Source organism: Mandrillus leucophaeus, unplaced genomic scaffold (genome assembly GCF_000951045.1).
Source record: "Mandrillus leucophaeus isolate KB7577 unplaced genomic scaffold, Mleu.le_1.0 Scaffold105, whole genome shotgun sequence".
Classification (NCBI taxonomy): Eukaryota; Metazoa; Chordata; class Mammalia; order Primates; family Cercopithecidae; genus Mandrillus; species Mandrillus leucophaeus.
In genome coordinates, this window is record NW_012098654.1 from 452092 (window position 1) to 477239 (window position 25148).

Genomic DNA, 25148 nt, shown 5'->3' on the forward strand with positions numbered 1-25148 from the left:
CTGACCTCGTGATCCACCCACCTCAGCCTCTCAAAGTTCTGGGATTACAGGCTTAAGCCACTGTAGATATTTCATATGAATGGAATCATATGCATTCTTTCATGAACGTCTTTAACTTAGCATCATGTTTTCAAGGTTCACCCATGCCTGTGTCAGTACTTCTTTTTTTTTTTTTTTGAACAGAGTCTTGCCCTGTCACCCAGGCTAGAGTGCAGTTGCGTGATCTCCAGTTTTGGGCTATTGTGAATAAGGCTGCTGTGGACATTTGTGTTGAAGTTTTTGTGTGGGCGTATGTTTTCAGTTCGTTGAGGACATAGCTAGCAAGGGAATTGCTGGGTCGTGTGGTGAGGCCGATGACATTTTACACTTGGTGACTAAAAGTCTTGTGAGTCTCACTTAACTCTGTGCTGCTTAACGTGCACCACTGGGGTAAGAACACCCCTGGGGAATAGTAAGATGCCAGCCATTGTGGGATCCGATGATTTGCCAGAGTGCAGAGAATCTGTAAGGAAGAGGTAGAGGATTTCTGCGTCTCACTAGGCCAGCATGCGTAGCACTACTCGAAGCTCTTGGTAGAAACACCGCCTTCCGGGCTGGGCCTCAGAGCGCTGAATCCGTAGGTCGGGGCTGGGGGGCACCCAGGACCCGGCCTTTGTAATAAGCTCCCCTGGCGTGATCAGATGTTGAACAGCCCTGCCCTAGACAGTGAGTGCTGTGAGAGCAGGTGCCCCATGGTACACAGTAGGCAACCAGAGGCTCTTTGAACAAATCAATATGATCCTTTTTATAAATAGAGAAGGAGGCTGTTGAAAAATTCTGTAAGATAGTCTGAGCAAATTCCATCTTGGCCCTGGCTTTGCACATTTAGGGGAAGTAGGGATGCTAAGAGCTGCTGCTGCTCACACCCTATAAAGAGCCTCCAAGTAGGGACAAGGGTAGGGGGAACAACACTTAACCTGAGCCCTAGGTAGGGGCCAAAGGTGGAATGGTGGCCATCTGTGCCTCTTCAGCAGCCCATGAGCTCCCGGGAGGCCAGGGCTGTGGCCTTTGAGTCCTGGAGTCCGGCCTCAAGGAGGGGTGGGCTGTGCACAGGGTTGCCTATCCCCCGTCACCCCACCACCTTCCAGTGCCCTTAGTACCTCCTGGCAGGACAAGAGGGGGCCCAGAAGGCAGCTCTGGCCAGGACCCACCTGCAGGGTGTGAAGGGGACACTTGGGGTCAGAGGGCAGAGCCAGCCCCTCTGGATGCTGAAGAGGGTGAAGTAAAGTAGGGCAGGGGCTTGCTTCATTCAACCATTCACTCACTGATTGCAGAGTATTTATTGAGCATCTGCTGTAACCTAAGTTTTACTGGGAGTGTTGGAACCTCTCTGTCCGTTGACCCCCGCGTTTCCTTCCTTGGGCCATCTGTGTCATTATCATCAAGACACAGCGGCTTCTTCACATTTCTGGTGATGTTGCTTCTCCTTGTGCCAATCCCCCAGTGGATACCCCACTCTCCGGAGTGAGAACCCCAAGGAGGTGCCGCTGGGCATGCACCAGGGAGGCTGTGACCGGAGCGGGCATTGCCTTGCTTGGAGCTGGCTGCCTACAAGCTCAGCCATCCAGCCTGCGGCGTCCACCCTGGCTGCAGCGCCTGCCCAGGCCTCAGGCCAGTCCTGATCCAGCAGCTGTCAGCCCGGAGCAGCCAGCGATGGCCTCGGGGGACCAGCCAAGGCAGGCGGCTCATGCATCCTGCTTCATTAATAATGAATGGCCAGACATTGCCCGCGCCTCTCCCTGGTCGCCTCATTGACTTGGTGGGAGCCTCAGCCGCCCACGGCGCGCAGAGCCAGGAGCTGGATCCCAGGCCCCCTCGGAGAGACTCAAGAAGCACCAAGAAGCAGCTGCTCCCCAAGACCCCCTGAGCCGCTGCCCAGGAGAGCAGTCACAGCAGCCCTGCACAGCCCTCCAGGCCATCACCTCCGGCTCCAAGAGTGGCACCAGAGAGAGCCCTCCCTTCTCCAGTCCACAGAAGGCAGCTGTGCTCGTCACCCGTCACTCGTCATCAGGAGTAACTCGCAGCCCAGCCCTGCCCAACACTTTTGGAGACTACTGGGCTGAGGACTTGGGCAGCCAGAGCTGGACGAGGGTGGGGCCAGAGGAAGGACCTGCAGAGACAAGAGAGATGTGAGGGGAGGAGGAAGCACACCCCCGCCCCCGCCAACCTCCAGCCGTGCTTCGAGCAGGTCTTCTGTAGCTCTGGAAGTGTGACTGCCTCCCTCGGAGCTGCGCAGCCTTCCCCACCGTTGCCTTCGGAAATCCTCGCTCCTGAAGGAACACCTGCAGCTTCCTTGGCTTCTGGATAAAGTCTCGTCCTGGTCAGGGGAGAAGAGTTTCTAGGGGACAGATGGCTCCTGAGCCCAAGGGGATAGGGGACGCAGCCAGGATCTGAGCGCCCGGCCTCAGCATGCAGGTGTCCTTCGTGTGCTCGGAGCACAGCCTCAAGGGCCGGGGCCCTGAGGATCGGCTGGGCCGACCGGCAGCCAGCAGCCCCAGCCTGGGCACCCGAGGCCGCTTCCGCGCCGTGGCCATGGTGGCCCGGAGCCTGGGACAGCTGTCGGTGCAGAGTCTCCCGTGTGCCGGTGACACCAGCATGAAGCAGCACGGGATGAAATATAGGTACGGGGGCGCACAGCTTTGCAGGGTGGGGGCTGACCTCCCGGCCTCCCCAACTCCCCACCTCCTCACTTTCGAGAGCGCATAAAATCTGCAAATCCCTGTTTGTCAGACTTGGGCAGTTTGTGCTGAGGGCTGGGAGGGGCTGTGCTTAGTGCTTGGTAGATGCTGAGAAACAGCGTTGAGAATCTGGTCAGTGCGAAGTTTCTTTCTTCCCGGTTTCAAGGGGAGACGGTGAGGGCGCCGACTTCCTTCCTTCTGCCTCTGTTTTCTTTCTGAGGGTCGTTTACAATAGCCAAGCCGCCAATGCTCCCTTTTCCTGGGGAACCCTGACGCATGGGCCGCAGGGCCCCCCGACATGCTCCTGCCCTCCCCTGGGCACACAGGCTCCACAAGATGCCCTGGGGGTGATCCGATATCTTTCCAGCCAGGCCACCGTGACAAACATCCGTTTGATAGTGAGGGACCGTGGGGTGAACCCTGTGATGGAATGAAAATTCCTTCCTCCACCTGAGCCGGGCGCAGGGCCCAATTCCTCTAGCAGGCGGGACTCTTGGTCCAGCAGGCACAGTCAGCCAGGCCACACCTGGAGTTTCCCGATGGTCCGCCCAGGCACCTTGCTTCCCTCCACCTGGACTCAGCCCCCATCTGGCTCCAGGTGCTGTGACTTGTATGTGTGGAGGATGCTAAAGCACTCATGTCAGGAGCAGGGCCTCCCTCCCCTTCCCTGCCGGGGCCTTTCTCAAAGGATGGCGGAATGTGCCCAGGATGGAAAAGGAGGGTCCCAGCTTTGTACAAAGGGTCCTGGGAGCAGGGTTGTAGAGAGGGGACGGCCTTCCTCACTCCCTATGTAAGTCTCTGAGTCCAGAGCCTTGATTGCGTCCAGAACCATCCTCCAGGGATAAAGGAAGTCTCCACAACACGTGGTCTGCAGAAGCTGGAAAAGCTAAGTTAGGTCTCTGGTTCCCAGGTTTCTTGGGAATGTTTTCCCAAAACAGGAACCGAACTGGGGACAACCCTGCTTTTCAGTGACCTGAAACAGGAGTGCAGGCCACCAGCGTCAGAAAGAGCCACAGACTGTTCTCGTTGCATTTGGGAATCTTCTGGGTTTATAGCCGGTATTGGTGCCAACCTGAAAAGCACTGTGAGTCCATCCTGATGCCTGAGCTGTGTGGCTTAAACCTCTGCAAAACCAATGCCTGAGAGTTGGGCCTCGTGTGAAAACTGCGTCATCTAAGCCAACCCATTCTGGAGGTGAATTCTGGGATGACTCTGGGGTCCTGCATCCACATTCGTGTCTCTTCCTTCCCTGTGTCCCAGGAGGGTGGGATATGCTTTAATGAACCTCTGGGCTGAAAATGTCTAATCCTCTAAGCTTAATGACAGTCCAGAATGAAATTCTCTTTTTTAGAAGCTCTGGAGTTTACATCTTTTGTTAAGTAGGGATCAAAAGCTAGAATTAGGGCCAGGTGAGGTGGCTCACGCCTGTGATCCCAGCACTTTGGGAGACTGAGGAGGGTGGATCACTTGAGGTCAGGAGATGGAGACCAGCCTGGCCAACATAGTGAAACCCTGGCTCTACCAAAAAATACAAAAATTAGCTGGGCATGGTGGTGCGCACCTGTAGTCCCACCTACTCGGTAGGCTGAGGTGGGAGAATTACTGGAACTTGGGAGGCAGAGGTTGCAGTGAGCCAAGATCACGCCATGGCACTCCAGTCTGGGTGACAGAATGAGAGCCTGTCTCAAAAAAATAAAATAAAGCTAGGAATGAACCAAACATGTATATGTATACTTTTTGGTTTAGATACCTATTGCCTTCTGCGATAGGTATCTATCTGTTGAGTCCTAGGATCTCAAAGGAGTTAAAAGCGGGCCTATTTCTAAACATAAGGCACTACGTAATTGGAAAGTGTGGCTGTTAACACTGTTTCCGTCCTAAAACTTCCTAAGGAGTGGCTCTCAAAGAGGGTGAGTGCTCACCATGCCCATGTGTGTGCTTATGTGTGCATGCACACATGTGCGTGCTGGAGGCAGAGAGGACAAGACAGAGCAGTGAAGGGGGGTGTTCATCAAGCTGGCAGGTTTGCAGTCTGCGGACCAGAGTTCAAATCCCAGCCCTAGCACTCTCTGACTGAGGGACCCCATCTCTCCAATGGAGTTGCAAACAGAGCCTTATACCAGGCCAGGCCTGGGAGCTTTCCTTGCTGTTGTCACGGCGAGAGGTAGGTTCATAGCCCTGTAGGATGAGATGCAGTTTCACAGGGACTGAGATGGGCCTGGCCATCCAAAGCCTGTGCCATTGGGCACCCCCGCCCCGGGCCTCTCCCATCTCGCTCATGCGGTACCTGCTTAATGCGTTGCTGCACAGGGACTGTCCCAGGGCCACAGCCAGGGTGCAAGCGAGGGGCAGCAGGGACTGAGGGGGAGCCTGATCCCAGCCTCCCTGTGACTCTGATCTCCTCCCTGGGAAGCTGGCCCTTCCCAGTGGTGTGCTCCAGGCACAGCTGTCCAGTGATGCGCACAGTCCACAGGTATTAGGAAACTAAAGGTGCATGGCCAATACCAGGCACCACATTCTTGCCCAAGGGCCTAAGGCATGCTAAGGGTGGGATGGCAGGAGGCCAAGCCTGATAAGTAAGGGAGGGGCCAGCACCTGGTCCCGAGAGTCTGACCCCAGGGCCTGGGCTTCTCACCCCTGAATTACTCCCCAACATTTTCCCAAACAAGCACTCCCTGGGACCCTGCCACTGCCAGCTCCAATTAGAAGACAAAGACTGGAAGCCCAGCCTGTCCTTAGGGAGCCTGGAATCTGGGAGCAGGGCAGGCGTGCAAACAGATCATCACTGCACAGAGCAGACAGGCGAGCAGGGCACTAACAGGAGCCGTCCCATCTGCCTTCCTCCAGGACCAGCTAGCCAAGGCCACGGTGCTTGCCCTTCACCCCATCACAGTTTTGTCCTCTGCCCAGGTGGCTCCAATGAAAGGCCCCAAACTCCTCTTTTTAAAATGACCTGTCATTTCCCGGGGCCTTCAAGCTCTGGCCCTTCCCAAGTCTGAAGTGCAGTTTTTAGGGGTGTGCAGCATGCAGGGGCTCCACGATGGGCATGGGCGCTCCCTCCAGCAGAGGTTATGCCTGTGAGTCCTCACTGGGCGTTTTCCAGACCCTAGGAGAGACATGAGGCAAATTAATGAGGACCAACAGTATTTGGGTTTCGAGATGTTGACCGCCTGCTTCATTAGGATGTCAAGTTTTAATGATGAGGAAGAAATCGGTAGGAAATGGTTTCTGTGTCTGGGAAGTTTCAAGTGCAGCAGGCAGCAGCCCCATCCAGACCCAGCTGAGACGTGTGCTCCCCACCCCCACGCAGCAGCTATGCTTACACAGCGTTCAGCCTGGAGGTGCCCTGTCCCTTTGCATCCCTTCTCCCGAGGCCTGGCAGCGGATGGCAGAACCAATACCATCATTTTCACAGGGAAACAAGTTGAGCAGGGTAATTGTGGCATCACGTGGTGCCCTAGTTTTGTTAAATTAGTCCTGTGGGTGGTGAGTGGAAGAGCGACTGAACCCGGAGCCCACTCGGGGAAGCGGGCCCATTTCCCACCAGTCAGACCAGGAACAGATATGGAATCAGGGGCAGGGGCAACTTTTGTCAGCCCTCCCCAAGCTGGCAACCAAGGGGCGCCTCTTCTCTTCACCCCAACCTGGCCTTTAGCAGAGCCTCTTCAAGCAACTGCTCCCCACAGTCACTCATGGAGGTGGTTTTGCAGAGGTGGGGACCTGGCCTCCCTTCTCCATGCCCAAATGTGTCTAGACTAGTGGGGTCCAGGGCTCTGTGAACACCCAGATGTTGCAAGCAAGGTTCTGAGGGCATATGTATCTGGGCGTATTTCCAGGCTTTATCTGTTTTTGCAAAGGGGTTGTGACCCCAAAGCAGCCGAGAGGCACTGGTCAGAACCTCCAGCCCTTTGCTTCATTATTGGACTCCTACTAAGCAACTTTATAATTTCCTACCGCAGTTACTTTCTAGCCAGCATGGGGGAAATTACCTAAACTTCTAAACTGACCAGGCTCATGCAGAATGTATTAGTGATACAGTCGGACCATTCTCCCTGGCAGTCACAGACATGAGTTATTCTGGGTTGGAACATGCCAGCAATGCAGAGGGTACTATCAGATTATTTCATTGATGTATAAGGAGGAAAAAGGAAACTTCAGTTCCTTTTTAACATGGTAATAGTTAAAGCTTATTTGATTTGTCTGTTGTGTTTGAATAAAGAAAAGGTCACCCTCCTGCTGTCTTTCGGAAATGAGACACATGTGAGTCAGTGTCCTGTGGCCTTCTATCCTCACGGATCTCCTTCTGTCCTCGTGGAAGCCACCGTGAGAAAGGCAGCCTTGTGAGCCCATTCTGCAGATGAGAACACTGAGGCATCAGGCCACTCCATAAAATGCCTGGAGTCCTCCAGCCAGGAAAGTTGAACCAGGATTTGGGCTCTGGCTTCAGAGTCTCTGCCCATAGCCGCCGCCCGGTCCTCCCCTTTCCTGAAAGAAAACTCACCTGTTCTTATGTTCTCCTTTAGGGAAAATCCCAGCTCTGCCTACAGGAGCAATAGCTGGCAGCTGGACTGGCTTTAATGGGAAATTAAAAAATAAACCTAGGCAATTTTAAAGTACCTTCAATTTGGTGACACGTTCAGCTGTTTTCAAGCTGCTTAGAAGTATTATATCCACTCATGATATAGGAGTCCAGGAGCCTTATAACCAGGGAAACCGAGGCTGGGAGGGACAGAGTGGGCTCATGTCAGAAGTGGGGGGGTCAGAATGAGGCTTGTGCCCCATGCCGCCTTCCCAGGGGCCAGGCTTGGACAGGAAGAGGATTAACTGAGGACTTCGCATCCTCCGAAGTCAGAAGTGTCATGGCCCCAGGGAAATGCAGGGCCCTTGGGCCAGGAGGCTGGGCCTCACCCGCTGGTAACTCATGGCTCTCACTCCCCACCTCCTAGAAGCAGCTGCCCCTTGGCCAGATGCTGGCAGCTGGATCCCACAAGGGAAGTGGAATCTGACCCCAGATGAGTCCAGGCGTGGCTGCAGCTGTGAGACCCACCCGGCCACTTGCCAACCTCACCATCTGGGCAGATCACGCCCTGCTAAACAGGCTGGGGGTGGGATGCACACCACCATGGTGGGGAACGTAAGCTGGGAGCCAACTGCCTGGGTGGGATCCCAGCTGCCTCTGCCTGCTGGGCAGGTCTCATACTGTGAGAATCGATGTCACAACAAGCAAGGCACCTGCCACGTACGGCTCCCGGGAGGATCTGGGGACGGGATGCCTGGGGACCGCCTGGCCTGCTGCAATCCCATGGGCTCCCAGGTGACCTGTGCCAGGACAGACCAGCATGCCGGTCCTCAGCAGAGGGCTGCCACTCTCCTTCACCTCCTAAGGATGGTCATGATGGCCCAAGGCCCGTTCCTGTGAACCCTGGGATGCACCGCAGCGGGTAGGCGCCTCAGTGGCCCTGGGAAGGAGCCCGGGCAGCTGTGCCTGGTAGGAGGCCTGTGCTGCCAGGCTCTACCGCTACTATTGGGCCTGGTTCTGGCTGTAACAAAGGAAAGGCTGGCCTTGCTTAAGAACTGGCAGCCCCACCATGGAGCTCCCCGCACCCTGAGGGACAGATGCACAGGCCACGTGGTCCGGTGCACAGGACGATCTCCTGCCCCAGTCTCTGGAGACAGGAAGAAAAGACACAAAATCAAAAATGCGGCCTCAGAGAGGAGGGAAGAGGCAGCTTCTCTGCAAGGGGCACCACATAGATGGTGCCACGGGGCTGAGACCAGCCCGGTTTCACCATAAATCAGCGTCCCTCTGCATTTCCATCTGTCCTCGAGACCACTCTGCAGATCCCCACTGGGCACCAGCAGGGCCCGTGCCAGCAGCATGGTGTGGGCTGGGGGCAGTTGGCGCTTTACCCCTGCGGTGGCTGAGCAGAAGCACCTCTCGGAAGGTCCCCGGTGCCTTTCGGAGCCTCCAAACACACACTGACTGTTGGGGGAGTGGTTGGGGGGCTGGCCCTGGCAGGACCTGAGCCTGGCTGGCAGGGTCCTGCCCGGGTGCTGAGAACTCACGTGGCGTTTGTTTTTCAGGAACCTGGGCAAGTCTGGCCTGCGGGTCTCCTGCCTGGGACTTGGTGAGTGTGGTGGTCCCCTCCATCCCACCAGGAAAACGGGCTGTCGGGGGGCCGGACATGGGCTGAACTGGACACCCCTTGGGAGGCAGGGTGGCCCAGCCTTTGGTACTCCCCAGGGAGTAGCTGCACCCAGAGCCCGGGATTCAGGGGGGCTTGGTTGCCATGGCAAAAAAGAGGCAGGTGGGAGGGGGCCTGGGATAGAGGGAGAGAGAGACACAACCTCAGCAGAGGAGGTGAGGCGGATACTAGGGGCCCCTCCATACACGGTCCCCAACCCACACCACAAAATCAGAGGCCCTTCTGGCCCCGGGACTGCAGGGAAGACACCTTACCTTCTACGGCAGGCTCAGCTTACGAGTCCCTCCTGGAGCACCATTGGATTTGGCCCTTTTTCCTCTCCTGTCAGATGCAAGGCCTGTTTCCAGAACGTGCAGTCCCCATCTCCCCTGTGCATGCAGTACACACACCCCACACACACACCGCCCACTGCAGTACACACACCCTCCCCCGACCACCGCCCACTGCCCTGACGCCGCCCTCCCCGCTCCGTCCCAGGAGGAGCACGCGGATGCAGCTGTCAGGCCTGGTGTGTTTTCAGAGAGGCGTCCCTTGTGCCTTTCCTTGCAGCATGTGGAGCTACCTCAGCATAGCTCTGACAAGCATTTCAAAAGCCCCAGACCTGCTGGGCCCATAGCCAGCAGCCCGCTCCAGAGACTTTCGTCCCCTCAGTTTAGTGACCCCAAGAGAGCAGGACTTCCTCTGAAGGCCAGGTGTCCACGCACACCAAGGACACCCTGGCCACACAGCAGCACAGAGGGACTCCTGTGGCTGCCCCCTGGGCCCTGCAGCCTGAGGCCTGAGCACCGACGGGAGAATCTGGCTTCCTGCTGGGTCCCTAACTTGAACCCCTGTGTCTCCATCCAGGAACATGGGTGACCTTCGGAGGCCAGATCACCGATGAGGTAAGACGGGGCTCTCCCAGCACCCCAGAGCCCAGCATGGGCTCGCCAGAGCACATGGTTAAGTCTGCTGCGGGGACCAGTGAGCACGTGCTTCCGGGAGCCAGCGCGGCAGCCTGCCTCCCTCTCTCTGTTTTGCGAGGCGCCCTGCCCCAGGGGAGAGTAGAAAGGTGAGCCAGGTGGCCGTGGCCAAAGGGAATGCCGAGTCTGGTGCCATCACCCAGCAGTAGACGCCTCAGGCCTCATCACGTCCCTTAGGCTCCCCAGGACTCAGATTTCCCACACGCTTGACCCCCATTCCACAGTTAACAAGGAGAATTCAGGGTGCACATGCTTCCCAAATTCTGAAGCTGGATGCAGATCCTAGCTGCCCACATGCCATGGAGACTCCAGTAACTATCTGTTGAGGTCATGTGGAATGCAGCCCCTGCAATGCTTGCTGCAAGCTGAAGAACCCGAGATCTGCATTTCACCCAGCATCCACCGTCCATTTCCCAGCTGCCGCGAACCGTGTGGATCGCAGTCAGATGTATTTTGTTGCGGGAAGTCAGGGACTCCGAACGGAACCCCACCTCTGATGTATTTGCTGGGGCTCATGTCCCCACAATTGGAACAAGAAAGTGAACACTAAGGAAAAGCCAGCTTGTATGCTGCCAGCGCCTCTGGGTCTCTCGGAAGGGCAGGGACAGCACACGCCCAGACATGCTTCTGGACAGTGAGGCAGCATCTCAGAAATGAGAGCGGTGGCATTTGCTCAGACAGCTCTGGGCATCTGCACAAGAAGCAATTTTCACGTTTGTCCTACTTAGTACTAGAAAGGTTGCGTTCAAAAATTGATCGGCGAATTGATGCGAGACCTTGTTAGCTGTGATTGCTCAGATTTCCAAGGGAAAGCTTTGCTTCTATGAAAATTTAAATGCATATAGTTTGTGTTTGGGGTCACTTTTATCTTTTTTTTTTTTTTTTTTTTTTGAGACGGAGTCTCGCTCTGTCACCCAGGCTGGAGTGCAGTGGCACGATGTCGGCTCACTGCAAGCTCTGCCTCCCGGGTTTACGCCATTCTCCTGGCTCAGCCTCCCAAGTAGCTGGGACTACAAGCGCCCGCCACCACGCCCAGCTAGTTTTTTGTATTTTTTTAGTAGAGACGGGGTTTCACCGTGTTAGCCAGGATGGTCTCGATCTCCTGACCTCGTGATCCGCCCGTCTCGGCCTCCCAAAGTGCTGGGATTACAGGCTTGAGCCACCATGCCCGGCCCACTTTTATCTTTGAGACAGTAGCTGGTCAGGTGCGTTGACTCACACCTGTAATCCCAGCACTTTGGAAGGCTGGGGCGGGTGGATCACCTGAGGTCAGGAGTTCGAGACCAGCCTGGCAAACATGGTGAAACTCCATGTCCACTAAAAATACAAAAATTAGCTGGGCGTGGTGGCAGGTGCCTGTAATCCCAGCTACTCAAGAGGCTAAGGCAGGTGAACTGCTTGAACCCAGAAGGGGGAGGTTGCGGTGAGCTGAGATCATATCACTGCACTCCAGCCTAGGTCACAAAGTAAGACTCTGTCTCAAAAAAAAATAAAAAAATAAAAAATAGACAGTAGCTGGTTATAGGGTGATTTTCCCCTTGCTTTGAAGTTGCTGGATAGGCGCTATCTCAGGGTGAAGTCTGGAGTTATTAAGGCAAAAGGAATTGCCTTACCTTAGCCCACCAGATTGGTTCATATGAGCCCGGGGGCCCATATGGTTCCATCTGAATCAGCCTTGCCTGACTCGGCCTCGTTTCCCTTTTGATGTGATTTCTAAAGCAGGATGGGAGAATTCTGTAGAAGGGCATAACTTCATTTCCAAACAATATTAGCTGGGTGGCCTGTAATGTCCTTGTGGGAAAGATATAAACAAGCAGACAGACTAGACCCATCCAACGAGATGACGTTTTCACCAGCAAACCAGGCCCCCCTCAGAGCATTAATGAATGGCCCAGTGGCAGCCCCGCTGGCCCAGACCTCTGCAGTGTCTCCATCAGAACACAGTGATGGACACGTATGAAGATATTGGAGGTCATTTCTAGATGACACCAAGCTAGAAGGACAGAGAATAAAACAGATGGCAGAGACGGAGTTCTGAATGGTTGTGGCAGGTGAAAATAGCTTAGCAAAGGAGCAAGACAAATTTTTAACTGTATTAATCCTACAGTTAGTGTCAAAAAAGAAATCAATACGTCTAGAACAGGGGGCCCACCTGGCTGTGGTTCAGATGAAGAGGATTTGTGCACTTCAGGTCTGTGGCTCAGTCCAAGTCAGCAGGGAAGCAAGGACCGTCCTGGACTGCTTTTTTTGTTTTTCAGTTTTTTATTACATATGTGAAACATAAAATTTGCCTTTTTAGCCATTTTTAAGTGTACAGTTCAGTGGCATTAAGTACATTCACATACTGTGCCACCCTGACCAATATCTGTTTCCAAAATATTTCATCACCCCAAACAGGAGCTCTGCACCTTTAGACAATAACTTCCCATCCCCTGGTCACCTCTAATCTACTTCCTGTCTATGAACTCTGCAGGCTATTTGTATAAATAAAGTTTTATTGGGACATAGCCACGCCCGTCATTTACACATAGTGGCTGCTTTCACTCCACAAGGGCAGAGCTAAGTAATTGCAACAGAGATCTGTGGCCCACAGTGCCTGAAGAATGTACTATGTGGCCCTTTACAGAAAAGGCTTGACGTCCCCTGTTGTATGGGCCGCAGCAGCTGTGCCCTGCAGTATCTGCAGGGTTGTTGTGTGAACAGCAGCTCAACCAGTTCTGTGCCATGCCAGGGACCCAATGAAAGCTTGCCCAGGGATGGAACAAACCACCTGGTGAGGCAGGAATGACAGCCACCCTCACATGGCACAGGGCAGAGTCCACAGTTTGTAGGACACCGTCACATTCTCAGCCAGTGCTCCCAGGAGCCCATGAAGGGATCAGACCACACTAGGGTCCCTAAGATGACGTGACGCCTGTCGGAGCCACCACCACGGTGGTTTCAGGTCTCCAGCCCTCCTGTTGTTAGGTGCCCTTTCTGTGGCCTCACACTCCCCATTAGAAGCATGTGTTCAAGACAAGCCAAACAATAAAAATTTAATAGAAGTAGTGGCTGAGAACCTTACACCTATTATCTCACCTAATCCTCTATCAACCCAGGGACGCAGGTGCTATTCCCAGTTCAGGGAAGCTGAGCCTCTGGCCATAAACAGGTGCAGGGGTCTCACCTGGCCGCTGGCCATGGGGCATTCCACCTGGTGCTCTTTGCCTTAACGCTCGTGGCCAGAGTTCGGCTGTGGGGTGACCGTACTGGGGTAGGGACAGATTCCTTGTTCCCCCAGATGGGGGTGACAGGGAGGTGGCCCATATGTCTCCTGAGCTTCCTTCTGACTTCAGTAACTGGGACCCAGATACTGGAGGAACAAAAAGTCACAAAATAAAGGCTCCATAAAATGAACCAGGATGTGGCCACAGAGCGGAGGTCTTTAGAAGTCATGTTTTAGGTCTGGGGGCGGTGGCTCATGCATGTAATCCCAGCACTTTGGGAGGTCAAGGCGGGAGGATCACAAGGTTAGGAGTTCGAGATCAGCCTGGCCAATAGGGTGAAACCCCATCTCTACTAAAAATACAAAAAAATTAGCCAGCGTGGTGGCAGGCACCTGTAATCCCAGCTACTCAGGAGGCTGAGGCAAGAGAATCGCTTGAATCTGGGAGGCAGAGATTGCAGTGAGCTGAGATCGTGCTACTGCACTCCGGCCTGAATGACAGAGCGAGACTCCATCTCGGGGAAAAAAAAAAAAAAAAAAAAAAACTCATGTTTTGAAGGACAGCATGGGAAAGGCCCGTGACAGCAAATGGAAAACGCAGCCAGTGTAGACAGCAGCAGCGTAGACAGCAGTCTGTGGAGTAGAGCTTCAGTTTTCTAGGGAAAGGGCAGAAAAACCTGGAAGAAAAATTACAGCAAAATCATAGCCATAAAAACATAAATAAATAAAACAGTGAGAAAGCACAGCCCCACAATGCCGTGAGTCCCTCCCTCTCTTTCCTGCCTCTGGTCCTCCCAGTCCCAGGCGCCACCCTGGATGCAGCTGGAATTGTATGGTGGCTTCGTTTTTGCTGAGGGACAGGTGAGGTTAGTGTCGGTGTCTGCCATGCCGGACCCTGCTGATCCAGCTATCTGCACGCCCTCGGAGGTCTGTGATGACCACAGGTTTCTGTGATTGGTCGGGCTTTCCTCCCCGGAGGAAACCAGGCGTGCCCAGGGCCACTGTGCTCTGGCGTGGAGAGCGCCGAACCCTTTGTTCTCATCTGTGAGCAGGAGTGGGAGGCCTCCGGTGGGCAGAGCAGAGCCAGGAGCAGCCAGGTCCCCACCTCAGGCTTGCGGAGCCCCTGCTTAGCACCAGCGTCCTGCCTGCTCCCAGCCTCTTCCCAGTCACTCTCTTTCTAGAGAGGACGCTTTCTCCAGTGGTCAAACGTGCTGTGGAGAGGGTGTGCACTGCCTGTGGCTGGTGTAACAGATAGCCACCAATGCGCGGCTGAAAAGAGCAGCAACGTATTCTCTCATGGCTCTGGGGGCCAGAGATCCAAACTCGGTACCCCTGAACCTAAGCCCAGGAGTCAGCCAGGCCGGGCGCCCTTCTCCAGGCTAGTACCCTTCCTGGCCTAAGTCCAGGAGTCAGCCGGGCCGGGCTCCCTTCTCCAGGCTAGGACCCTTCCAGGCCTCTTCAGCATCCGGCGCTGCTGGCCGTCCTTCACTTGTGCCCACATCCTCCAGTCTCTGACCCTGTGGACACTCTCCCTCCTTCTCTTCTGTCTGTCAAGTCTCCGTCTATCTCGTCCTCATACGGTCACCTGTGATGGCACTGAGGGCCCACTTAGCTAAGCCAGGACATTCTCCCCATCGCAGAGTACTCACATTAATCCCATCTGCAAAGTCCCCGTTTCTACCTAAGGTCACATTCCCAGGTTCCAGGGACCTGATACCTTTGGAGAACCATTATTTAGTTGACTGCAGAGAAGAAAGTAGAAAAAGGACGGCAGGGGGGCGGGGGTCCTGACGACAGGGCAGTCGGGAAGCAGAAGCGAGCAAGGAAGCCACGTGGTGGTCCAGAGAAAGAGCCTTCCGGGGGCCGAGGGGACAACCAAGGCCAAGCCCTAAGGTCAAGTGTTGGGGAGAAGGGGGTTCAGGGGATAGAGTCGGGGGTCAGGGTGCAGCTCTGGTGGGGACTTTGGCTTTGACCTTCTGTGAGATGGAAGCCCCTGGAGGGCTTTTGCATGGAGGAAATTTGACCTGATTTAAAAGGTCTGCCAAGGCTCGCCCTGGTTGCTGCACTGGGAATAGCCAGTCATGAGGGTGTCTCAAAGTTCAGCGTGTGCACGATCCGACGCACTTAGAAGGCACATCCTGATGTGGCAGGGCCGTCGTGGAGCCTGGGAGGCCGCATTTCTGATCTCATGCTCATGCTGGCCTACGGTCCACGCTTTGTCTGGGGCAGGTGCAGAGAGAGAGGATGGAAGCAGAGAGCCAGGAGGCTATTGTGAGAAACCAGCCAAGAGCCGCTGGAGGCTCAGAGCAGGGTGGGCACAGTGGAGGTGGGGAGAGGGGTCGGATTCTGGACTAATTTGCTGGGAAGCCACAGCAGTGGCTGAACTTCACGCTCCAGTGATGGGAGGATTAGTCAAGGAGGGCTCCCCGGGGTTTGACCTGAGCGCGGGTGAGTGAGACCTCAGAGAAGCTGATGCTGCTGCGGGCTGCCTCCCTGGCCCACACCAGCCCCAGGGCCTGGAGTGCCCTCCCCGACCCACTCTCCCCTTGCCTGCCTGACAAACTCCTAAACACCCTTCAAAACCCAGTCTTTGTCCGGCACACTTTGGGAGGCTGAGGCGGGCAGATCACTTAAGGTCAGGAGTTCGAGACCAGCCTGGCCAACATGGTGAAACCTTGTCTCTACTAAAAATACAAAAATTAGCCAGGCTTGGTGGCATGTGCCTGTAGTCCCAGCTACTCGGGAGACTGAAGCAGGAGAATCTTTTGAACCCAAGAGGCAAAGGTTGCAGTGAGCCAGGATCATGCCACTGCACTCCAGCCTGGGCAACAAAATGAGACTCTATCTCCAAAAAAAAAAAAAAAACAACACCCAGTCTTGGACATTCTGGACACGTGCTACCCCTTGGATGAATGTTGAACCTTGAGGACATTACGCTCATTGAAACAAGCCACAAAAAGGACAGAGGGTGTGACTGCATTTGTCTAAGGTTCCTAGAGTAGTTAAATTCATAAATACCAGAGAATGGTGGGTGCTGGGACTGGGGCAGGAAGCAGGGACGGGGAGTTACTGTTCAATGGGTACAGAGTTTCAGTTTAGGAACATGACAGGGAGATGGATGGTGGTGATGATTACACAACTATGCGAATGTACTTACTGGCACTGAACTACGCTTGAAAAAGGTTAAAATAGTAAATTTCATTATATGTATTTTACCACAACTTTAAAAATTCTCTTTGATAAATGCAGTAATGTTTTAATTAAACAAAAAGAATGAAAGGGATCTTCATGAGCAGGTGTGGATTCGTTTCTAGGACGTATTGTGAGTGAAAAAATCAAAGTGCAGAAACATATGGGTAGTGTGCCAGCCCTCCTGGAAGAAAGATGGGGGAGAAGAAAATACACGTGTCTGAAATACAAAAACGGCAAACGGAGCCCTGGGTCCCCTCCTCTGAGAAGCCCTGGCAGGAGCGCGAGTGCCCTAACCACAGGCTTAGCCCCGTCGGAGCCCAGCGCACCGTGCCCTCCTGGGCTCTCTCCTCCTGGGCCTGGTTGTGGGAGGCATCCGGGAAGAGTCAGGAGGAAGACGAGGAGGAAGCAGTGAGCAGGTGAACAAGCCGCCCCTCTGTCCCTGCTGGAGCCCTGGGGCTGGGAAGCAAAGTGCTAGAGGTGGGGACAGATTCCTGGGCGCTCCCTCAGTGGCTGCATCCGGGAGGAGGAGGCTGGAGGGGCAGAAGCAGATCCCTCTGGCAGTGGATGCATTTGCTGCATGGATGCATTTGATACCTCAGGGCAGTTGAGCTGCAGCAGGAAGACAGCAACGGAGCCCCAGCAGGTGGGTCCTGAAAACCGACGGCCTCCACCCCTGGGCTTCCTGACTCAAATCACAGCCGCTAACTCACCGAGGCTCAGCTTTGGCTGCGTGCATTTCAGTGTCTGAGATGTTTGGGGATGACTGCCAACGTCGCCAGGCTGCCGGCCAGATTTCCATACACCCCCCACCCACAAACATGCGGCCTTTCTGGCTTCTCCTGAGAAGCTGGCAGATCTCTAGCACCAGGCCCGCCTTCCCACGTGCAGCATTGGGCATGGGCCTTCTCCCATGGGTGCCCCCCAGTGGTGGCTACCCCGCGATCCTCACAGGACACTGTCCTCACTCTCCACACCTCCTGGCCACGAGGGCTTCTGAGCTCAGAAAGGAGAGACGCAGCCCTGTGAAGCTGCCCCTGGCGGGTTTTCTGTCCTACGGTGTTTGAGCGTATTAAGAATTATTCACCCACACTCCAGCTTGCTGCCAGAGAGGCCCGGTGCTCTGAGCTGCACCCGGGGAAGTGTGACACTCAGAGGGAAGCAGCCCTGTCCGAGGGCCGGCAGCTCAGGGACACCTGTCTCTCCGGCCTCTTGGAGGGAGCTGTCACTTGCAGAGGGGCTCCCCTGGCTCCATGAGTCCCACCTCACGACCAGTTCTTTGCTCATGGAGCACAGTCGCATCCTGACAGCAGCCACGGAGCAAAGTCTGACGGACGGCGGCCCGTTTAGCTCAGGCAGGCATTCGTCGATCTTGCCCACGAGGCAGCCACCACTACAGCAGTGTCGCTGGGGCCGGGAACATGTGCCATTGGAGAAACACTGGCCAAGAGGCTGGAATGGATGTCGCCCGCCATGCACCAGCTGTGGGGCGTCAGTTGCTCCATCTACAAAAATAACAATTCAGTCCTCACGTGCAGGTGCTGGGAAAGATTCAGTGAGATACAACTGAATCCACAGCCCTGGCTTTAAGGACATGGACTCATCCCAGCAACGTCCACAGAGCCCCTGCTGGGGACTGCCTTGGTTTCCTAGGACTGCTGTAACAAAGTAACAAACCTGGGGAACTGAAACAACAGACCCATGTTCTGTCACCTTCTGGAGGCCAGAGGTCGGATACCAAGGTGTCGGCAGGGCCAGGTTCCCTGCAAAGGCTCTGGGGGAGGGTCCGCCCCATGCCTCTTCCAGCTCCTGGGGGTTGCCCACAGTCCTTGGCTTGTAGACGTGTCACTCCGGTCTCTGCCTTCATAGTCTCATGGACTTCTGTGTCTGCATTTTCTCTTCTTGTAAATCACCAGTCACATGGGGTTTAGGAGCCACCCTAACACAGTACAACCTCATCTTCGCTAATTACATTCAAGAAGGCCCTATTCCCAAATGAGGTCACCTCTAAGCTTCTGAGTGGACATGAATTCTGTGGGGATACTGTTCAACCCAGTACAGGTGCTAAGCCCTGTGATGACCCCACCTGATGGGGTCCCTGCTCTCAAGAAATTCACAGTCCTCGGCAGTTTCTTCATTCCTTTTGCCTTCTTTATTCTTCTCAGTGGGTTTGTTACTGAGAGCTGCCTCCATCCCTGGCCTGTGGCAGGAGAGGGCAAATAGAGAGCCTTGCCCTTCGGGGGAGCCTGTCGGGCCCCGGGAGGCAGGGCCTAGACACAGGGAGGCCTCCCAGGCCAAGAGGGTGGTGCTCAAGAGCCTCTGAGCCCCACTCCCGGCTGGCAGGACAGTGCTGGTTTTCTCGTTTCAGATGGCAGAGCAGCTCATGACCTTGGCCTACGATAATGGCATCAACCTCTTCGATACAGCAGAAGTCTACGCAGCCGGCAAGTATGTGTCTTTTCGCGTGGGAAAAAGTGGTGCAGAATGCCTGGGCAGAGCCGGAGCTGCAGGGATTCCTGCCACTCACATTCCCGAGAGTGCTCACAAATGCACCTTGCGCCCTGCTTTCATTTTTAAACTCTGAATGGCTTTAGGAGGTATTATTTTCACGGGGCTGGAATTGCACAATGCTTGGACACTGGTCACTTGCTGAACTCCCCATGGAGTCACCAGGGGGACCACAGTCCCTCCGGTGCCAAAGATGCTGTGCTGGGTGAGAGGCACGATTAAGCTGCTGTCCTGGGCTCTCTTGATGTGCCTGACATTTTGACATTTCATGTCTCACTAGTGCAATTAGGGCTGCAGGGCCTGCAGGGCCTCAGAGCTAGGGAGGGCAGGCTCCGGCCGAGTGCTGTGGGGAGCACTTCCCATCTTGGCAGTGAACTTTCCTGCTCAATTATGTAAAAGCTCAGCCCTCTTCAGCCAGGCTGTTGGCTTCAGTTTTAAAGACTGGCTGTAATCAAATCATCCACTCTTCTGCATTGAGTTTCCAGAAGTCAGCTTTTGTTTGTGAAATCATTTGTTGGCCCTCTCTTCATCCTCCTTCTGCCCCCCTCCTGCCTGGGGCCAGCCAAGTTCCTGTCGTCCAGGCAGGCTGCAGGCCTGGGCTGCTGTGCACCGTAGCTGCCTGGCCCGCAGCTGCTTCATGGGCCCTAGTGGGTTACCTGCAACTGCAGCGGGGCCCAGAGCACCCGATGGCAGGTAACCCAAGTGAACCCTACTCAAGTTCCCACCCAGAGCCTGGGGAGCACACAGCCCTGGGGGTTGTGTGAGCTGCCGCTGGGCCCTCAAACTGCAGATCCAGCCCCCATCTGCAGCCCTTTTGGCCCTCCTGATGGCACAGCCCCCTCCCACCCCCTCCAGACTGGCAGCAGCTTCCCATCAAAGTGAACCGCTTTCCAGACAGATGAGCCCAGCAGAGGGGTCTGAGGTCAAAAAGCCCAGTGCAGATGCCAAGCCGAGAGGCACCTCCCGTCCCGAGCCCCACACCTCTTCGCTGCCTGCTTTGGCCTGGGTTTTGCTGCCCAGAAGAACATGTGGGAGGCAACTCTGTTCAGCCCCGTGGATGGGGCCGGGCACACCCCATGTCACAGCAGCCACACTCCGTCCTCTGTCACTCGCAGTTTCCATGTTCCCCTGTTTAACTGGACACCCAGAGCTGGTGAGCTGGGCAAGTTCACTGGGTCTCCAGCAGCCACGGGCCTCTCAGAAGCCACTTGCCGGAAGGCCGGGGAGTCAGGGAGCAGCTTCCCTTCGGGTCGCCATTTCTGTGGGATCCCCTGCCCCTCTGCTCCTGGGCCAGCCACTGCGGTCCCTCAGTCCAGCTCAGAGCTGAGCCTCCGGTGGACGCCCATCAGTGCCCTCACAGGGGACCTGGGCGCTGCGTGCCAGGGATAGACAGGAAGAAACTGCTTTGGGGAGTTCGGGGGAGGCCGAGAGGCAGCTCGCAGGAGGCCAAACCCTTATCTTCCCGAGGCCTCCTGCTTCTTCTGACACTAATTTGCATACTTCTCGGAGAGCTACAGGATTTCTGTGTCCCGCGAACAGGTGTGAGTCCTACCAAATTCACAGCCACAGCCAGAAGCCACAGGCTTGGGCAACTCACTGTCTGCTGCTCCTCTGCCCCCGGGACCACTGCCAGCTTTTCTCTCTTCCTCCTCCTTTCCTGATCCTTCGTTCGACAAATCAGGGACCAAGGAATAAAAGGAAGAGGCCTAGGGCTGAGTGAATTTTCTGTGCGTCTTGACCATAAATGAGGAGCATTCAGAGCGCATGCTAAACAGCTTGCAAATCAGAGCCCATTATTTCTGAGTGGATGACTCAGGCGCTTTTATAATTGGAATGTAGCACAGAGTACGGATCATTCTCCGTCTGTTGTTTTGCTCAGAAACATTTTGCTACAAGCAGAAAGTTCTTCAAAGTTAATCCAGTGCTGCAGTGCCAGGCGAGGCTACAACGGCCGCCCATGCCCCCAGCTGGCCTGAGTTTGGTGCAGGACCCGGAGTGATGCCAAACAGGACAGACAGTGGTCTGCCTAGCATCTGACTCTCTGCCGTTCAACGCAAGAAATGAGAGGGACACGTGCACCCACACACGTGCACCCATGTACACACACACACACACACAAGCATGCACATCTGCTGGAAATCCAGCCCTTGACCCTGAGTACATGTTGATTGTCTCTCAAAACAAGAAGATGTACTTGATGAATAATTTACCTTTAAAAAAAGATACTTGGCCGGGCACGGTGGCTCATGCCTGTAGTCCCAGCGCTTTGGGAGGCCAAGGTGGGTGGATCACTCGAGGTCAGGAGTTCGAGACCAGCCTGGCCAACATGGTGAGACCCCATCTCTACTAAAAATACAAAAATTAGCTGGACGTGGTGGCGTGTGCCTATAGTCCCAGCTACTCGGGAGGCTGAGGCAGGAGAATCTCTTGAACCCAAGAGACAGAGGTTGCAGAGAGCCGAGATCTCGCCACTGCACTCCAGCTTGGGTGACAGAGCAAGACTCTATCTCAAAAAAAAAAAAAAAAGCAAGATACTTGTGTGGAAATTTTGCCCACCTAATGTTGCCAGGCATTTTCCCTTGTGAATTTTCAGCTGACTAGGAAATGGGATGCTGGCCTTGCCAAGCTCGACAGCAGCTCCTTCCTTCACTGTGAGAGCTGGGGCCGCCACTGCTTAGACATGCGTCTGCAGGGGAACATGCCACAGCCATCCTAGTGGGGAGCAGTAACACAGCTGCTCCCGCCCCCTCGGGCCAGCCCTCTCTCTCTGGAATGAGCTACTGAGCCAAGGCAGGTGTTAACAGCCTGGCTCTCTGGCCCCAGTGGCATTTTCACAGAGGGAACCAAGTGGCCAGTGGCCACAGTGGGTCTGGGTTTGATTTTTCTGTTTGGCCGTGATGAGATCTCGGTGTCTTGTTTTGCAGGGCTGAAGTGGTACTGGGAAACATCATTAAGAAGAAAGGATGGAGGTAAGGACCCTGCTCTCTGCGGTCTGTCCCTGGGGTGGGTGTGGGCGAACTATCCCAGGGTCAGCCTCATCAGCCCATTGTGCAGTGTTGTAAGGCCTGCAAGTCTTCACATTTTTCTTGCTGGGAAGTGGAGAGGAAAATTCAGTTCTCCAAGAGGAGGAGGTGACTCTGCTTGAGAGAAAAGTTGAAGGGAGGCTGAATACACTGTCTACCCCCACCCTAGCGTGCCCACTCCGCCTGTCCCAACTCACCCACAGAGACCCAGAGCACTAGGGTCCCTGCTTGCAAAGTGTCAGGCCAAAAAGAGCTCGGCGTGAGAACGGGCCTGGGTACAGCAGAGGGGTGCTCTTACACATGGGGGTGCAAAGCCCTTTCACCTCTTTGGCTGGAGCACTTAGGGTCAGGGGAGCCAGGGGGCCAGAGAGGGGAGTGGCTCAGAGAGTCTGGGGGCCCCGGGGTTGGATCCCACCCTGCACCTTGTCCACGAGACCTTCGCGGCGTCTCAACCTCTCCGGAGCTCACTGTTCCCATCTGTAAGGGTGTGTGTAGGGGACCTTCCCGGAAGGGCTATCCCGAGGGTCAGTGGCCCCAAGTCTGTAAATTACCCACCACCCAGCTCAGGGCAAGACGTGTCACACTCGCCTGGGAAGTGGTCCCCTCCAGCATAGACTGGGGAGCGGTCCCTGGGTGTGATGGGGCCCAAAGGTCACAGATCGGGGGCCATCCACCCTTCTCTCCCAGGAGCCTGTGGGCCTTTCCCAGGCCAAGGTCCTCACCCACCTTGGGACCAGTCGGGCTGAGTACTTGCCTACATGTTGGGGCTCCCCAGACCCCTGGACACAGCTTTATCTGAAGGTGCTGACAAGCCCCAGGGCCCTGTTTCTTAATAAATGTTTCTTTATTTTCAGAAACATGAGAAGCAGTTATAAAGTTGGGCTCCCTCCTCCCTCCCCTCCCAGTGCCACTCAGAATCCCAGTGTCATTTGTTGAGAAGCCCCCACCCCCTCCCCCATGGATTCCTAACACCCCTTCCTCTTGCCCCATCAAATTTGTTTTTTGGCAACTCTAATCCCAAAAGAAATTCCTCCTCACCCTATAATTAAAGGAAATTGCGCATATTAGCAAATCCCCTGATCATGTCTTTGGCAAATGCGCATGGAGGTGGTGTGGGGTGGTCTCTCTTCCTGGAGGTGACGCTGCCCCTGCCAGAGCTCTGTGGCCGATGCTTCGGGGGCAAAGGAGGCCTCCTGCTCCAGCCTCCTGAGCTGCTTCCCTGAGCAGCCTAGGACCCGGGTGCGAAAGCAGCTCAGCCATGGGGAACCAGGAGGTCATTGTCACCCCCTGGGTGGGGAGTATTCCCTCCTCTGGGAGGGGTCAAGGTCAAATGTGGCCGGGAGGGGCCATCATTATCCCCCATCCCACCAGGACAAAGCCACTTGTATGGGCATTTGTCTCCTGTGGGCTTCGAGCAGAAGAACGAATTACTTCCCTTTGCACTGCTCAAGCCCAAATCCTCAAGGTTCTCTGCCTCAGCTACTCAAACCCAGAATCCCATTGGCCTGGCCACACTTGGGCTCCCTATACCTCCCCTCCCTCCCTAGGTGCCTCCCAAGTTACCCTGACCGGGCGGTCCCACACAGATTTTCTGCAACAGGCGTCACATTCTGTAGGGAATGTTGCAGAGAGCTTCCCTGGCTGCCTTCCACCCTCATCTTTCCATCCTCAACTCCTGCCAGATCCCCCCAGAGCCCACCCCTGCCCCTTGGCCCACACCTTGGCTCTTGCTGCTTCCTCTACCTGGACCAAATCCATGCACCCCTCGTATTCCCTGAGCCAGGCCCCCTCCCACATCCTGGGCGGAAGGCATCTCCTCCGGGCTCCGGTCACACTGGGCCCCCCACTGTCCAACTCCCACTGCCTGACTCACAGTTACTGCCTCGGTGGCTGCCTCCTGGCTCCATGAGGAGCCCACGCATCCAGGCTTGGCACGTGGTACACATCAAATGATGGAGAAGTGCCCATTTCATGCCCCGGGCTCCCAGGCGGGAGGGCTTTCAGGACCTCTGTGTGAGAGATGAGGACGTCGTGAATGAAGGACCCCCCAGGGGCCGGGCCCTATCACACCTCTTCGTTCTCTTCTTTCCCGCAGGCGGTCCAGCCTTGTCATCACCACCAAGATCTTCTGGGGCGGAAAGTAGGTGCAACAGCTGGCGATGCTTCCAGCCCTGGCCCAGCAGCCACGGTCCCATGGTCCCTAGAGACCCCTGACCTAGAAGGCTTCCGGGGTGGGGGGAGGACAGTCCTGCTTCAGAAAGGAGAGTGGTCGGGGTCTGTCCTGGTCAGGCCCTGGCCCGGTGCCGCTTCCCATCCCCAGCAGTAGCAGAGCTGGCGTTTCTGCAGCCACCAGCTATGCCTGGTGCCCGTCCCTATTAAGGGACGTCAAATCCAGAAAAGTAGCTGTGGCTGAGTTTGCCTTTTACGAAAACCTCGCTTAACTTTTCTTTTTACTTACATGGATTATTTTTTCCTGGTCACTATGGTAACGTCATAAAAATTATGGAAAACACAGAAAATCTGTGAACTGCCCAAACCCCCAAACCACTCCAAATTCCCTGGGCTGCCTGTCGTCACCCGTGCAGGTCTCCAAGTGTCTAGCTCCGTAGTTTGTGGGCTGGACACACTTGGGCTCATAGGAATTATGACTATGATTCATTTTTTCTTTCTTTTATTTTTTATTTATGTATTTTTTTGAGACAGAGTCTCGCTTTGTCGTCCAGGTTGGAATGCAGTGGCACGATCATGGCTTACTGTAGCTTCAAACTCCTGGGCTCAAGCGATCTTCCCACCTCAGCCTACAGTCATGTGCCACCATACCTGACTAATTTGTCCTTTTTCTTTTTTTTTTTTTTTTTTTTTTTGAGACAGAGTCTCACTTTGTCACCTAGGCTGGAGTACAGTGGCATAGTCCCAGCTCACTGCAGCCTCAGCCTCCTGGTTCAAGTGACTCTCCTGCCTCAAGTAGCTGGCTCTACGGGCACATGCCACCATGCCCAGCAATTTATATATATATATATATATATTTTGTAGAGATAGGGTTTCATCATGTTGTCCAGGCTGGTCTCAAACTCCTGAGCTCAAGTAATCTGCCCACCTCAGCTTCCCAAAGCACTAGGATTGCAGGCGTGAGCCACCACGCCTGGCCTTAATTTGTCCTTTTATAAGATATGGGGTCTCACTATGTTGCCCAGGCTGGTCTTGAACTCCTGGACTCAAGTGATCCTCCTGCCTTAGCCTCCCAAAGTGCTGGGATTACAGGCATGAGCCACCGTGCCCAGCCTGATTTGTTCTTAATTTAAAAAATAAAAATAAAAAGTCCAAATCAAACACACGGG

General features: G+C 55.0%; 1 protein-coding gene across 8 annotated transcripts in view; it reads left to right on the forward strand.

Moving 5' to 3' along the window:
- Window positions 1–25148, forward strand: part of KCNAB2 (potassium channel, voltage gated subfamily A regulatory beta subunit 2) — a 116042-nt gene that overhangs the window by 78189 nt on the left and 12705 nt on the right. For 7 of the 8 annotated variants that reach the window (XM_011981147.1, XM_011981128.1, XM_011981151.1 and 4 more), the window contains 5 exons: window positions 8802–8845; window positions 9770–9807; window positions 18648–18727; window positions 21712–21756; window positions 23906–23950. In XM_011981147.1, the coding sequence (XP_011836537.1) occupies window positions 8802–8845; window positions 9770–9807; window positions 18648–18727; window positions 21712–21756; window positions 23906–23950 (252 nt within the window). Of the gene's footprint in view, window positions 1–2448; window positions 2661–8801; window positions 8846–9769; window positions 9808–18647; window positions 18728–21711; window positions 21757–23905; window positions 23951–25148 lie in introns of those variants that run through there. The other variant, XM_011981140.1, reaches the window with a different exon arrangement.